The following is a 17,044-nucleotide window of genomic DNA, read 5'->3' on the forward strand; positions in this document are numbered from 1 at the left end:
CAAAAACCACTGAGGACTCTGACTCCTCCTTTACCCGGTCTGCTGGATCAGAAAACCTGCTCAGTGGCCATTCCTGACCTTACACAGGGCCAGAAAAAGTACCAGGTGAGCCAGAAATATCTTGCTGTGGCAGAAAGCAAGGAAGTACTCAAGAAATGATGGGGAAATGCCCAATGAACAGAGAAGCCAGCTTGAGGTGATCCCACTGGTCACATGAGACTATCTGAGCATACAAAAAAGAGTGACAGTAACACTCCATAGGGCTTTCTCTGTGCTAGGGTTGCTGAGAAGTTGAAGAATGTTTGGGTAAATATATTAAAGTGCCATGAGTTGTAAAAGTCTCAACGCTGTGGACAAAAAAGGATCCAGAAAGGACTGAAACAGGCCATAAAAATTTACCCTGACAGGCTCTGGGTTTTGATTGTGACCAGTGCAATTTCTGTGTGATCATCCCAGACCATTTCTTCAATGTGGAATTAGCTTGTTATTAGTGATACCTAATACCGTAAGGTAAGGAAAAATGTCAGGTTTTTCTGCCCCCCCGCCATCAGGATAGATGATGGATCCTTGCGGTCCTGAATGCATGCCTGATGGTGGGCACCTGGAGTAGGGTGTGGGCCTAGGTAGATGGGATTCACCTGGGCTGAGACTGGGCTTATAAGGCGGCATCATGGCAATGCCAGCAGAAGCTGAGAGAAAAGCAGAGAATGACTGAGAGCCCAGATAGAGTGAAGACTTGCTGGCACGCCTCCCAGCCCCCCAGCACACCTGCCTGCCATGTGCCTGATAAATCTAAATAAAAGACCTGCAAAAGCCACTGAGGACTCTGACTCCACCTTTACCCTCTCTGCTAGATCAGAAAACCAGCTCAGTGGCCATTCCTGACCTTACACCCTATTCCAGGTGCCAGCCATCAGGCATGCATTCAGGAGGGCAGAAAAGCCTGATACTTTTTACCTTACCCTACAGCAAAGAATCTAGTTTCTAAATCAAGCACTCAAGGTTACCCGTCCCCTCGTGGGTAAAAGTCCACCCAAGCAGGATTGGCCCAGAGGAAGGCCCCAAAGCCTGTCTAAAGCACCTTCCAGTGGGGACCCACAGAAAAGCATCAGAAACAACCAGACAAGTCTGGAGGGAAAAGAGAAAAATCAAAATCAGGACAAAAACCGCCATTGTCACCTCCCTACGGGTCTCTCACCCACATCTGTGTCACCCAGTCCACGACCAAAAGGCAAGCGCAGTTTCCTCACGTGTCTTTCGGCTCCATGTGCCTCCTCCAGCTCTTCTGGCTCCATCCTGCTTCCTTCCTTCCTCAGTCTCCTCTGCAGCTTCTCTCCCTGCTCAGCTCCACCCTCCCTTGGGTGGGACAGGGAAACTGGAACCTCCCCCTTTCCTGGGGACCACCCTGTTACATACCTATCAACGTATTTGACAACTACTTGTCCCTCAAACTAAGGGAGAAGATCAAGATTTTGCCTCTATGGTTTCTCTTTTGCTGAATTTTTCCTTGAATTTTTGCATTTCTCAGGAATCTTCTTCTTTTTAAGTGAAATAGTCAGAGTGACTGATAAGACCTCACCTTTCACTATCCACCCTCTCTCCTGCACAAAAACCCCTTGTATTAGCTACCTGCTACATCTATCTAACCAGAGCTGTGGTATATAGTTCAGACTGTTACTGTCCACCGCACCTTGACAGGGGACCACTCACAGTGTTGATATCATTACTGCTTTGAAGTTAAAGCAAAAAATTAAAATTATAACAGCTGTTTCCAACATTGTATGATTTGCATACACAACAGTTTTCTGGCAGATGGCAATAACGTCTCTAAGTCTAATAAAAATATAACACTCTGTACAGAAAGCATTTTAAAGAAAACTTTCTGATATACACAGGACTCTGTATGGGCTGTGGAGGCCTTGACTTTACACAACACTCCATGGGCACCTACGAGACTTGCTAGACCAGCCTAGCTCCCAATGGCTCCTGAGTCTATCCCTCCTTCATTCTCATTGCTACTGCCTTGAATTCAGACATCCTCTCCTTCCCAATATAGCTTGCTCGGGCCTTTGTTGATGCTTCCTTTCTAATCTCTTCGCCTCCTATGTTTTGTCCCCCTCCAGACTGCTAGCAGATGATCTTTCTAAAATGATTTCACCAAGTGACTACCCTCTTTAAAGTATTTCAATATTGCGCCTCCCTGTTGGCTCAAGGGATAAAGTGTCAGCACTATGAAGCAATCCACAGCCATTACAGCACGAGTTCGATCCCTGGCTAGGGAGGTGACCTACAGGGCGCAGCAGACCTCTCCTGACTCGCCCACTGTTCCCCTCAACAGTTTATTTCAATAGATCCGCCTGTTCTGCTCCCCACTTTTTCTCTGGTGAATCTTCTCACCCCCTTGCCCCACATCTCTGGCCTACAACCCCAGCTCTGATATGGATAAATAAATCTTAAAAAAAAAAAAAATAAAGTGTTTTCAATATTCTCTCATTTCACCCTGTCCTCCTGCCCTCCTGCCAATACCATTTCCTATACACACCCTATGTTTCAACAACACTGAAGCCACATTTGATATATGTTTACCTAGAACACCTGATAGGTCATCCAGCCGATTCCAATTCATCCTTCAGAAATCAACTCAATGGTCTTCTCATTAAATCTTCCCAGATTAACCCAGATTGACCATACCCTCCTTTATATAATCAGCATAGCTAATTATACCTTTATCATTGCACTTCTCCAGAGTTGCAATTGTTTTTGCATGCCTATCTTCTTATGGATGTGTTTAACGGCTTAAGCATATGGATTGTATTTTACCTGCAGATTACTGATATGTATCGCCCACACCTAGCCCAGTGCCTCTTTGTTGATTGAATTTAGTTAGTACATCTGTGCAAGTTTCTGAGACGTCATGGAAGGTGGATTTTATAATGGGAGAAAGGAAGAGAATTTGAATGTATTAAGGATCTTTTACATCAGGTGTTGTCCTAAATATTTTATACATAGAACCTTGGCTTTGGGGTAAATATGTAAAAACTTTAATAGCAACAAGCCAGATTTCATTTGCTGTTTCCTTTATAGTATCTTGAAGAGTCTCCAAGAACTTCTCTGCTAAGTTCTGCTTCTGCCCTTGGTGGCCTATACTAATTTGCTGCATTTAGATCTTTGTGGTTTCAAAGGGGGGCTGTAGGGTAAGGTAAAAAGTATCAGGATTTTCTGCCCTCTTGCCATCAGGATAGATGACGGATCTGTGGTCCCGAATGCATGCCTGATGGTGGGCACCTGGAATAGGGTGTGGGCATATGTAGATGGGATTCAGCTGGGCTAAGACTGGGCTTTTAAGGGTGGCGTCACGGGGACGCCAGCAGAAGCAGAGAAGCAGAACTAGAACCACGAGAGAGCCCAGACAGAATGAAGCCTTGCTGGGGGCTGGGAGACCTGCCAGCCTCCTAGCCCCCCAGTACCCCTGCCTGCTGTGTACCTGGTAAATCCCAATAAAAGCCTGAAAAGCCACTGAGGGCTCCAGGACTCTCTCCTCTATTGTCTGCTGGGATCATAGAAAACCTGCTCAGTGCCCCTTCCTACCCTTACAGGGGCTATTTCTTTGGATTTGTTTTGGCATTATGTTCTGTTGGGAAGTACCAAACCAGTAATACCCTTTATCTTGTTAATGTCTTACAGGATCTTTTTTGATAAGCTCAACCTGTTGAGTCTCCCCCTCTGTGACTTCTAAAGCCCTTCCTGGCACTATTGTACCTACATTCATAAATGTCACTGAAATCCAAGGATATTTTCTGGTTAAACATTTCTTATTCGTGGGAGTATGAAACTTGCTTTTCCTGTTCTTAAGGTTCAAGAAAGCAGGTCTACATTCTATGTGAATTATTCTGTGAGATCACTCTTTATGCTTTTCCAAAGGTAAATGTAAAGTTCCTCATTTAAGTTTTTGGGTAAAACATGCTACTTAAAAAATAGGACCACTCCAATATGCAGCTGTACTGTGTGTGCAATACAGGTTTCAGGATATAGTCCTAAAAGAACATGGTCAGGTGTAAAATGTAGATACATGGATACATGTAACTGGCAAAAATCGCCAAAGTCATGAAGATCTAACACGTGGTCCCAGTACTTCATTACAGCTAATAACCTGTAGGAAATCTAATAACTACTCAAACACTTCAGCTTATAAGAACTTCATCTAGGCCAGTTCTTTTTCAAATGTCCTATTTTTATTTTTCACAGAAGTAATTTCATTGTTCTCAACTTTATGAATATTAAGGTACAACCTGATGGACAAACTCTTCATCAAAATAAGTTGGTGTATTATTATAGGTAATAAAGGTTTTAAAAATTAAGACTAGCTGTTCAGTGTCCAAGAAAATCTCCATCAACTAAAACCAGAAAGATCTTGAAAATTTAACATAATGCAATTAAGTACTGTGCCACTTTGTACTGGTTAATGGAGAAGCAGATACAATTCAAGGTTCTGATGCTCATTCTTGCCTATTTTCAAACATGGTCATAGTCCGAGGGATTAGTTAGGCTCCTGGATCCTGCCATGTATATTTATTACCTGGTAAAAGATCATCTATTCAGAAGGCAATTGTTTCCAAAGTATTGGAGTCACCTTGCTTTTTTAATTAATACATCTAGACTCTGAAAATATTGTTTTCAGAGTACCTCAAGTCCCAGACTTCAGAGAAATGGCATTCCGCTGTACTTTAATTACCTGTTATCTAACTGGTTTCAGGTTTAACAGAGATAGGAACCATGGAAGGAATAACTGGCTCAGGGTCCAGAGCAGTGGAATGTTAATGTTGGCGCTCCAGTCAGCCCAAGCTCCTGTATTTAGAAATGAGAATTTCCTGTTTCTATTGACCCTATAATGCTCACAGCCTTTGCTTCAGAACCTTAAAAATGAAATGAAAAAATAAATGTTTTCACCCACCATATTTTCGTCTTTCTAAAACTGTTCACTTGTTCACTGATTCATGGAACAGTTTTCTCAATCTCCTCCCCTCACAGTGGCCTTCCCATCAAAATGGGGGGGAGTATCTATACGTGGGTCCTATATCTCAAAAAAAAAAAAAAAAGAAAAAGCCTGGATTTCACACTGCAACCTAGATTAAAAACTGACTTGCATTACACACATTTCCTAGCCCCGCATTGAGAAGTAGTTCCACTCCTGTTATCATCACATTTATTGAACACTTACTACATGCCAGGTACCTAAGTGTATTGCGTGTAAAAAGTTGACTTAACCCATATGGCAATCTATGAGGTAGATACTATCATGATATTCAGTTTGTATATGAAGAAACTGAGATACAGAGTTCAATTTCCTTAAGTTCACACGACCAATAAATGCCAGAATTGAAATTCAAATATTTAAAACCTGGTCTCAGGGTTTGTGCTGATAGTTCTCAGAATGCATTTAAGGAAAAAAAAAAATCATTAAGATAATTTGCTCTACCATTAAAGTCTATTATTTGAAAATATCTTACATAAAATTAGTAAGATAAAATCACACCAATCTCACAATCTATGAATTCACTAACTCTTCACAGAACCTGCCCATATGTAGTCTTAAATGATGCCCAATACTAAATAGCTTTTTTTTCAGCATCAGAGAAAATCTTGTTTATTTCACATTTCATTAATGTCCCTCTTAGTTTGAATTGTCCTACAGCAATGCTTTTTAACTTGACTGCAAATTAAAATTACCAGTGGAATTTTCAAAATTCCCACTACCCCCGCCATATCCCAAATCAATTACCAGAATCTTAGGGGCAGTACTCAGACACTAGTAGTTGTCAAAGCTCCCCAGCTGATTCCAGTATGCAGCTAAAATTGAGAACCACTAGCCTAAATGACTTCATAGCTTACAAACAAAAGTTAAGTCCAATACTAAATAGTTTTAACCTAATGGTGTGAGAATTTGCTGTTTATCCCACCCAAAATTACATAAAATGAAAACTTTGTTTTTCCATCACTTGACTAATTTTCAGTTAAATTGTTGCCACAATTTTTTTTTTCTGTATTCTTATCAGCTCGAAGGTCTCTATGGGAGAAAAATTGAACATATTATTTTTGCAATGTTTATTATCAGTGCATCGAAAGATTTCAGTCCTGGTGTCCCTTGAGAAAAAGAAAAATCGAAAGTTAAACAGCTGTTCTAAACTTACGGAATTGTGGTATAGTTAAAAACAGCTCTGTCTTTTGATGTACAAGCTACTACTCTAATGAGGAAGCGTCACTGTTTGAAAACTAAAATTCATTTGAAGTTTCAATTACCTCAGATGTAGCGATCACATACTACATAGCAGGTACTTTCAAGGTGAATTTGATTTTCTGAACTTGAACTCTCTAAAATGTCTGTCTCACAGAAGACAACAATAGCAGAGAAATGGTTTATGAATTACAATTTGTGTAGCTTTATGAATGACATTCAAAAACTCAAGACTTGTCCGAATGCAACAGACAGAAAGACTGAGCAAACACAATTTTGTAAGAAAAAAATCCAGCAGCTCCCCTCCCAGGAATGCCCATCCGTATCTATGCTGGTCTCTCCTTTCTCCCTTCCCTAGTAAACCTGTCCTTTTAAAATGTGAAAAAAAGAAAGAAAAAAAATCTAGTTTCACTTACACTGTTATGTTCTGAAAGTTTGTGTCATTCCCCAAAATCACATATCATGGCATTTGCAGGTGGAGCATCTGGGAGGTAAGTACTCTCAAATGGGATCAGTGCCCCTACAGGAGGGACCCCAGGGAGATCTTTGCCCTATCTACCACCGTGAGCTTGGTAGCTGCCTATGAGGAAGTAGGACTTCCAGCATCCAGAAATAAATTTGTAGATTATAAGCCTCCCATTCTATGTCATTTTGTTATAGCAGCATGAAAGAAGACAACCATGTAATAGTCTGAAAACACCTGAAAGGTAGGTTTATTATTTTCTATTTCAAATACAGTATTCCAACAATTTCCTTTCTACAAACTTTAAAATTGAAGTCAAGCAATGCCATCTACAGGGAACCTTTAGAACAACATCATATTTCTTTGATCCACACTACTCTCTAAATGATTACTTATAGACTGGTTAATATTACTTGGCACATTCAACAGGAAAAATTTCAAGGAAAAAGACTATGAATAATTAAAAAGCTATGCTGTGTAAAAAAATTCCACTAATTCTGGATCATTAATACTTAATTAAAAATAACCTAACTTGGGCTTCCCTAGTGGCCTAGGGGTTAATAAATCTCAGCGCTAACTAACAGGTTAAGTTTCAGACTTAAAACTAAACAACTTCAAAGACCTTTAAAGTTACGTAGAGGAGGCTACACAATACACTTGGAGAATACAATTTTTCCAGCTGTCGAATTCCTCTTCAGTAGCATCACATTTACCTTCTTGGCCAGACTCTGTATTTTCATAGTTGCAAAGGCTGAATCTTTTTATTTTTAAACATTCATAGACGATTCCACACTGGATTCAAAGTTTCTTTCTTCCTTGTGCAGTGTAGCCCACTTTAATCACAGGGTGGTTTGCTTTTATTTCTGCTCCCTTTTCCCTGCTTTCTTCCTTTTTTTGAGAATTAAATGCTATGAGATTTCCTTATTGTAATGCTTGTCAATTTAGGGTAAACATTAAAATCATCTGAGGCTCTTTAACAAAATTACCATGCCTTTGCTTAATTACTGGAATGGGGCCTAAACACGGCTTTTTGCTTGAATTTTTCAGGTAATCCTATATACAGCCTAGTTTGAGAAACACTGCCCTCCTATCCAGACTTCTTAATTGGTATAACTGCATTCTGGTAATTGGCCTATGAGTTTCATTGTGCAATGCACCAACCCCCATCCATCCAGTTTCCCCTGGCACTGGTCATGCCCTCAGATTAGCAAGCTGGTTATATTCTGGCTAATCCCTAACTAATAACCCACCTTACTTATTGGATGCACCTACCTTTTAAGCTTTCCATGTTACTACAAAAACTATGTAGTTCCAAGGTTAGCAGGATCCATCTTCAGTATGTTTCTGCATGACCGGTCCCACATTACTTGTCTAATTCCATTGCCATACTCTGGAATAAAACACTACATGTGCTGTGCTAACTGCTAGGTAAATATAAATCCAACCAGGTGGAAAAAATGCTGGTCCCCCACTTTGGAAGCATCCTGAACCTTGAATTATTCCCTCAGGCCTCCCTCCCAAGGTATCTGAGTGCATATATACCTTCTTCACGCTCTCATGGGACAGGACAAATGACAAAATGCCACCTACCAACTCTGCACCTCCCCAAATGGAGAACTTTCCCAGGCTTCTCCCGCTGCCCACTGAATGGTAGTAGGTGACAGGGCATGCTCTATAAATTGGTACCCCCTCAGGAAGCCCTGCAGTGCTCACTGGTCCTAACCACAGTGTTTTCTCATCTTAGAACATGGAAACTTGGTATCTTTGTTTTTGCCTTGTCCCAGAAAAAGAAAAAAACCCACTTGACTTACAAATTTCTCAATTCCACAGCCAGTAACTTAGTTCAATTTCCCAGAAACAGCAATGAAAGTATGCAGGTGACTAAATAAGGAGCTATTAAGTCCACTAATGGAGTGAGAATAGGGTAAGGAATGAGAGGAAACACAAACATGGATGTGAGTTTGGCAATGTTGCACATAAGGTGACCTTAGCCAGATTCCTCCAGGAAGTTCTGGAGTGTAAGGTGTACTACACGTTAGAAATACAGTGAAGGGAGAAGGAAAAGTGAAAGGATCTGAAGAATCTAGATGGACTACTATAGCTGATTAATGTTACTTCTACAAGCTCCGAAATACTATGGAACAACCTAGAAAGTGGTCATTGTCTTGGTCATCACTAATAGCCAAAGCTGTCCATAACAAAGTACCAATTAATTTAGATTACACTAACTGATTGGTAAACTGCTTAAAGAAATTCAAGGTAGCATAAACACAGGATAAGGCTGAAGGAAAGAACTATTTCATGAACTTTATTAATTTCTCTAAACGGGGTGCCTTTGCTCTTTCTGAAAAGCAGTTACCGTTAGAAATTCATTTTCTTCAAAGCTATTTCCGCAACATTCACAAAATCAGATTCTCAAAAACAATTTTTATTTTAACACATAAAATATACCACCTAGCACCAATGTCCACTTATGACTCTTTAGAACTGGTGTGACTGGAAGTCCTTGACAGATAGGTTTATGTGAGCAATTCCTATAACATAAAACACAGACTACACAGAATCAAAGTCATTTGGAAATACAGACAGAACTGTATTTGTAGTTATTAAAAAATGTTTCACATGCACAAGTTAACCTACTAGTGATTTTAGCTAGATTTTCTTGAAAAATAAACATGAAGGTCATTAGCCACACAAATGCATGAATTGGAAAGATATTTTTTCCTCACTGCATTCTCAAAAAAATTTTTTTTTCTAATGGTAACTTTTTCTCATTTCCAAGCTCCTGATTACTGACTTTTATTCTTACCAACTCACTACAGTATAATTTACTATCTAAGTCAGATAGGTATGTAAGGAGAAAATCTTTGGCCAATGTGAATATAAAAAAACAATTATTTTCAGGTGTTCTTTAAAAAAGATATTTAATTATGAAAAAAAAAAGAATATTTAATTATGGAATCAATGCAATGAAGATCCGCATGGTAAAAAAATTACTGCATAACTATGTTAAAATGAAAACTTTCTTTCAAATTTATCTATATTGAAAACAAACTAACATTTACTGGTTTATACAATACAGAGTATCTCTCTTTATAAATTGGATCAATTTATCTCTAGTTTCCTGAAAATACTCCAGTCAAACATGCTGTGTCACTGTTTAATTTATATCTGTATTTGAGGAGTGACAGAAGTTTCTTTTAAGAAGAACCTGATGCTGAGCTAAGTAAACTAAGTTGGACTTCAGGTCCACTGGTAGAGTCAGTCATTTTTCATACTGCAGACAGCCCATGGTGGTTGTCATGTATATACTGGATCTCTAGGGACATGCTGGAAAAATCTGTGAACACAATCTTCCCATGCTGAATTAACATGCTCCATTCACATCTTTTGCTTACCCAGGTTGTTAGAGGATTGGGTAAGGTAGCTCAATGATGGAAATTTCATGATGGAAATTTCTATAAGAAGAAAAAAAGAAACTTTAAAGATTACTTATCACCAATTAAGTATTTACTGAGTACTTATTTACTTAGGTAATAAGCCTAGTAATGGCTAAAGGTAATTCAAATGTACACCCATGAATAATGTTCAAAAATGGCTCTTTGTTGATATCTAAAGCATAAGAAAGCAAACAAAAAGCAGATATACTGGATAACATAAAAATCTTCGTGCTTCAAAGGTCTTACTATCAAAAAAATGAAAAGACAACCATAGAACCGGAAAAGTATTTGTCAAATATCTGGTAAGGGTCTAGTATCTAAAATATATAAGGAATTCTTTAAACAACAGTAAAAAAGATAACCCAATTTAAAAACAATGTACTTCCTCTAAAGACACAGAAATAGCCACTAGGTATACAAAAAGACACTCAACATTTTAGAGTTGTGGAAATGAAAATTAAAACCACAAAGAGATACCAATTACTAGCCACTAAGATAGCTATAATTAAATAGATGGACAATAACATGTTTTGGTGAAAATATGAAGAAATTGGAACTCTCAGACATTGCTGATGAGAATGTAAAATGGTATTAACTTTGGAATATAGTAAGGCAGTACCTCCAGAAGTTAAAAACAGAGTTCCCATAAGACCTAGCATTTTTACTCTACGTATATCTCTAAGAGGTTTGAAAAACACATTTCACACAAAAATTTTTACATGAATACAACAACAGAATTAGTCATTATAACAAATAAGTAGAAACAAACAAAATGTCCAGCAACTGCTAAGTGGATATATGCACAGAAGAATATTATGCAACTGGGCCTCCCCGGTGAACGCAGCGGTTGAGCACTGGGTTGCGAAGCTGCCCGCAGCCTCCGCAGCGCCAGTTCGATCCTTGGCCACCAGCGAGGGTCCCACATGGCGTGACAGACCTCTCCTGCTGCGCCCACTGCTCCCCTCAGCAGTGTATTTCTTTGTCCGTCTGTCTGTTCTGCTCCCCGCTCTGGCTCTGGTGAATTCTCTCACCCTCCCGCGCTTCTGACTGTACCCAGTGCTTGTATAAATAAATAAATATTTTTTTTTTTTATTTAAAGAATATTATGCAACTATACAAAGGAGTGAAATAGTGCTGTATACTACAACATGGATGAACCCTGAAAATACCTTGTGGAGTCAAAGATGCCAGACAGAGAAATCCACATAGTATGATTCTATTTCTATGAAATGTTCAAAACAGACACATGAGACAGAGTGGACTGCTGGTTGCCAGGGGTTAGGAAAAAGCTATGACTAGGTCTGCTAAGGGGTACTGAGTTTATTTTTGGGGTGATAAAAATGTCTAAAATTAGAACATGCTGATGGGTGTGCAATTCAAAATATATTAAAAACCACTGAACATGTTAAAAGCGTTAAATTTTGATATGAATTATATCAATTAAAACAATGCTTCTTTGCTCCAAAAGCTTAACTCCTTAAAAATAAACAACAAATAAATCTACTTTTAAAGCTACACAAAAGCCTCGTTAAAACTAAATCCCTTAAGGCATAAAACATTTATATTTTTATTAACTGATGCCATTTGCAGCAACATGGATGGAGTTGGAAGGGATTATGCTCACTGAAATAAGCCAAAAGAATATCGGATGGTTTTACTTATAGGAGGAAGATAGGGAACCAAATAAGGGATCAGGGAAAAAATAATAAAAAATAAAAATACAAAATTAACAGGAAACTATAAATCAGAAACACTTGGCAGGGGAAGGGGAGGGAGAGGGATCAAACCAGGAGAGGGAAGAGCACAAGGGACTATGGTGATGGTGCACAGGTGAATTGGTGGTGGGAATTTTACGGGGACTACACCTGAGAAGAGAGCATACATTGTACAAAAATGAACAATGATGTAAAATATAAATAAATAACAAACTTTTTATCTTTGAATCCTCAGCACCATGCCATATAAAATTTAGTTATCTGAATTACTAATCCCACTGCTCCTCTTTTCTTTACATTCCAAAGATCTAGTTGTGATCTCAAAAGGTTATTTGCTTTTGGCTAGAATTCACATAAGTAGTCTCACTTTATCCATGTGGATATGTTCCAAGACATCCAATGAATGCCTGAAATCATGGATAGTATCAAACCCTATATATAGGTGTTTTCCTATATCCACATTACCTATGATAAAATTTAATTTATATATCAGACACAGTAAGAGATGGATGATAACTAAGAAAACAGAACAATTGGGCCTCCCCTGGTGGCGCAGTGGTTGAGCGCTGGGTTGCAAAGCTGCCCGCAGCCTCTGCAGCGCCAGTTTGATCCCCAGCCGCCGGGCAAGGGTCCCACATGGCACAACAGACCTCTCCTGCCGCCTACTGCTCCCCTCAGCAGTGTACTTTGTCAGTCTGCCTGCTCTGTTCCCCACTCTGGCTCTGGTGAATTCTCTCACCCTCCCGCGCTTCTGACTGTACCCAGTGCTTGTATAAATGTATAAACAAACAAACAAACAAACAAACAAATAAATAGAACAATTATGACGATAAGGAATGAAAGCAATGTGAATGTATATCTTATTGTCCATATATATTTTCAGACTGGATGACTGTGGGTAACTGAACCCAAGGAAAGTGAAACAAGGGCTAAAGAAAGACTACTATAATAAAAAAACTTCATAAACAACTTCAATCAAAGCAAAGACAACAGGAAACAAGGACTTATTAAATTAGCATCCTTAACTAATAAAATGCATCATGTCCCTGCCTGATATCAGTTATATATACAAAAGGTACAGTTATATATACAAAAGTTATATATACAAAAATGGATGAAATACAACTCCCTTTTGCAGTGTCAAACTCTAGGCAACCTGCATAAAATTTAACTGTTATAAAAGGTAAAGGAAACAACAAAAATGGGGAACATATTCTATTTAACTGAATACCTTTTTTTTTTTACCAGCCAAATTTTATCCACCTGGTTATTTTTTACTTTGACTATTAAAAGAGTAATAGAAACTTAGTTACTTGAATGAGATAATGCCAAATGTAAAGCTATATAATGTTACAGTTGGAAAAAACCTTTACAAAAGAAACCAAACTTATTTTAGAGGAAAAAACAGAGGTCAGATAAATTAAGTGACCCTAATACCGAGAATTAACCCAAGTCCATTGAATCATTCTATTTTTTCCACAACAAAATCAAAATCTGCACCATACATAGGCTCAGAGACTGTCCAGATAATGAAATTTCCTCAGAGGAATGAAAAGCCAGGAATGTATTTACCGATTTTTTCTTTCTGATGTATAAAATATGAATATCTTCACTTTGATATTCTTCATCATGTTTTTCCAAAGGAATTTTTTCAAAGTCAAAGTCTAGTTGAAGGAGCTATAAATTTAAGAGAGATAATGTCAAGCTCAATAATATGAACCATTCTGTGGTAATAGAAGTCAGAATAGAGGTTTTATCTTTGTAAGAGTAGTGAATTGTGAGGGACATGTGCGAGCTTTCTGAGATCCTAAAAATGTTCTGTATCTCTGTATTGGGTAGTGGTTACGTGAGTATATTACACATGTAATAATGAGCTGACACTTGCTATATGTGCGTTTTATATACATTTTAACTCAATAGAAACTGTTTAACAATATAAAATTTTCCATTATAGTTGTGAAAGTTTATTAATATTCTCCATAGTCAAGAAAAACATGAAAATAAATATGTATTTTAGAATACATATGTGCTTTCTCATTAAACCAAAATTGTCCTTTTAGTGGATAAAACTGCAGGGCTGCATAGATATAGCTCAAGAGGAGTCACTTATAATGAATATGATGGATTTTTGCACATAAAGAGAGTCTGGGTAACAAGTGGGGGAAAATGAGTGGAATTTATATGGAACTCCATGTACTACTTTTACAATTTTGAGTAATTGTTTCAAAATAAAGTTTTTAAAAATCCTATAAATAGGATATTGTGGTCAAAGCTCTCATAAAAAAAACAGAGTATAATACAGAAGTAAAAAGATATCACATATCATGTATCTATGATGTACTTTTCAAAAGTAGTAATATATCATTAATGTGTTCCCCAAAGTGAGCAACATGTTTAATAAGCTAACATTGAATACTTTCTCAGAAAAGATAAGGATCTTTTATTATTTTATACTGCTTTACAGATACGTCAACTAATTAGAAAAAGAGATTTAGGATCAGAAAATGAAAAAGGAGGGGGGCATGGCTTAATAAATTGGTGGCCCATGAAGAATATTTTCCCCACCCAAAATCACCATAATGTGCTTGAACACAGTCTCATATAGTCTCCCTAAAAGGTAATCACTATAAAGTCAGCTCTAATAGAATACTCACCTCAAAATATTTTTTCTCAATTTCTGGATTTTTCCCCATTGTTCGCTGTTCATAGCAACATATAATACAAGTCTCAGATCCACTGAGCTCTTTTAGGGTTTTCAGCAACGGCTCCAAAGACTGTTCAAAAAAATACATAATTTTTGCTTATGACTTTAAAAATGTCTGTTTTTACTATAAAATGGGATTGGGAGGATGGAGGTGGTAATTATAACCTCTCTATAATTTTTCTTCTTTTTTAATTGTATTACTTTTTATTGTAGTAATATTGGTTCATAACACCATGTATGATTTAGGGGTATAGAAGTACTTCTTCAGAAGTACATTACAACATCCAATCTACTATCAAAGCATTAATAATCCTTGACCACAGACCATTAGGCTCCCCTTTCCCATTATTCTCTACTGCCACACTCTCCCTCTAGTAACCTCGATTCTGCAGTCATATATCTAGGGTTTGTTCTGGCCTGTATTTGTCTGTTTCTTTTTTTATTTCTCTATATTTCACATATGAAATTATACAATATTTGTCTTTCACCTGATTTCATTAGTACACTCCTCAGTTCCATTCACAGTGTTGCTAATGGCAAGATTTCATCTTTTTTTCTTTTTATAACTGAGCAATATTTTGTCACACACACACCACACCTTCTTAATCTACTCATCTGTCATTGGACATCTAGATTATTTCTATATCTTGGCTATTGCAAATAGTGTTATGATAAACACAGGTGCACATATATCCCCATCTCTGAATCACCCCAACAATGCAGTTTAAGCTCTGTAATTAATGAAGGCTAAACTCTACTTAACTTACCAACCAATATACTAATTTTAGTTTCCAGAAAAAGGTTTCTAATATCTGCACTTTTGACTTTCCATGAAAAAACAAATGAAACTGATTCACTCTCATAAGTTTAATTTTATTTAATCTAAAAATCTACCTTGGAGGGCCTCCCCGGTGGCGCAGCAGTTGAGCGCTGGGTTGCAAAGCTGCCCACAGCCTCTGCAAGGCCAGTTCGATCCCCAGCCCCTGGTGAGGGTCCTACATGGCGGGCAGACCTCTCCTGCCACCCGCTGCTCCCCTCAGCAGTGTGTTTCGTTCAGTCTGCCTGCTCTGCTCTGCACTGCTCTGACTCTGGTGAATTCTCTCACCCTCAGGTGCTTCTGACTGTACCCAGTGCTTGTATAAATAAATAAATAAATAAATCTTTAAAAAAATAAATAAAAATCTAACTTGGAATTTAAACACTTTACATACAGCAGCAAGTCTGACTAACTTGAACATAAGTTGGCTCAATGATTATTATATGAAAAATGGGTGATGCTCAGAATACCATACAAACAAGTCTTTCAAAAAATCACTGAGTCTAATAAATTTGGCCACAGAACAAATAATTCTTTACAACCCCATTTAATTCTCAACGTTGTGGTTAGCATGTTCATTAGCAACAAGTAAAAAAGAAAAATCTTACTTTTTTATAACTGATCTAATGGCAAAATTCTTTTAAATTTTTACAAAAGCATATAGTAACACATAACACATCTCAACAAGTTTCGCAGGCATGTAAACTAAACATGAGTGAAATATATAGAGTCCTCAGTGACCTTAATCTTCTCTGTGTTATCAGCTATAGGACAAACACTCTGCATTCAGAGATTTCAAAATGTAAAGAAACGTGTACTTTAGAAGCCACGAGATATGGTACCTCTTCTAAAGGAAGAGACTTCATCACTGAATGCTTACCTCTTCGTAGTATATGCAGTCAGCCATCAGGATGTAGTCTGGAGGAGAAGGAAAATCTTCTATTTCTTCTCCCCTTAAAAATGTCAACCAAATATTTAAAATGTTGCTTTAATAATCTAAAATTTCCGTTTTATGAGCAAGACCCGAAAAGTTCCCTTTGTAATAACTATGTTTTTAGTGAAACGCAATTTAAAGCAAACTACAAAATAAGCTGAAGGGCCATACAAACCATTTCAGTACCTTGGCTTGAATAGAACCGGTCACAAGATGTTTGTTCATGTTAATATTCATCTTCAATAAGTCTTGCAATTCCTCAAGATCCGTGACTACAACGTCTGCCCTATAAAATAACGTTGACTGAGGTGTAGGCAAGAGGGGGAAGCCAGAAATTGGGGTTTCCCCAGCAAAGCAGCGCGCCGTCTCGCCAGCTCTTACCCGAGGGTAGCGGCCATGAGTCCCACGGCCCCGGTACCAGAACCAAGCTCGAGCACCGACCGCCGGCTCAGTGCATGGGCCCCATCACCGGAAAACCCAGGTGTTTCCAGGTATTTAGAAAGGACAATGGCAGCGTCCCAAACAACACAACCCACGCCGCCGGAGCCATACTGCTGCAGACGTAACATTGTGCCATCTCGCTTCTCCAAAACGCGTACGAAGCTCCGCAGGGGGTCCTCCCCCGAGGACTCCAGAGTAGCCGCCATCGCTGCCCAGCAACCGGATGCAGACGGCGCACTGACGTCACATCCACGCGCAAAGCCCCGCGACGCGGCCTAGCGAGGTGCTGTGTACCACC

The 17,044-nt window shown here is 38.5% G+C and overlaps 1 protein-coding gene across 1 annotated transcript; it reads right to left on the bottom strand.

Moving 5' to 3' along the window:
• Positions 1–6,642: 6,642 nt before the first annotated feature.
• Positions 6,643–16,996, bottom strand: VCPKMT (valosin containing protein lysine methyltransferase). The gene is made up of 6 exons (XM_037503292.2): positions 16,687–16,996; positions 16,481–16,591; positions 16,252–16,324; positions 14,505–14,624; positions 13,423–13,527; positions 6,643–10,153 (listed from the first exon to the last, which is right to left on the bottom strand). Exons 1-6 carry the CDS (start codon positions 16,950–16,952, stop codon positions 10,139–10,141), a joined length of 690 nt encoding a protein of 229 aa, XP_037359189.1. The 5' UTR covers positions 16,953–16,996; the 3' UTR covers positions 6,643–10,138.
• Between the last annotated feature and the right edge of the window lie 48 nt (positions 16,997–17,044).

This window comes from Talpa occidentalis, unplaced genomic scaffold, assembly GCF_014898055.3.
Source record: "Talpa occidentalis isolate TD23 unplaced genomic scaffold, MPIMG_talOcc4v2.1 talOcc4.11, whole genome shotgun sequence".
Taxonomy (NCBI): domain Eukaryota; kingdom Metazoa; phylum Chordata; class Mammalia; order Eulipotyphla; family Talpidae; genus Talpa; species Talpa occidentalis.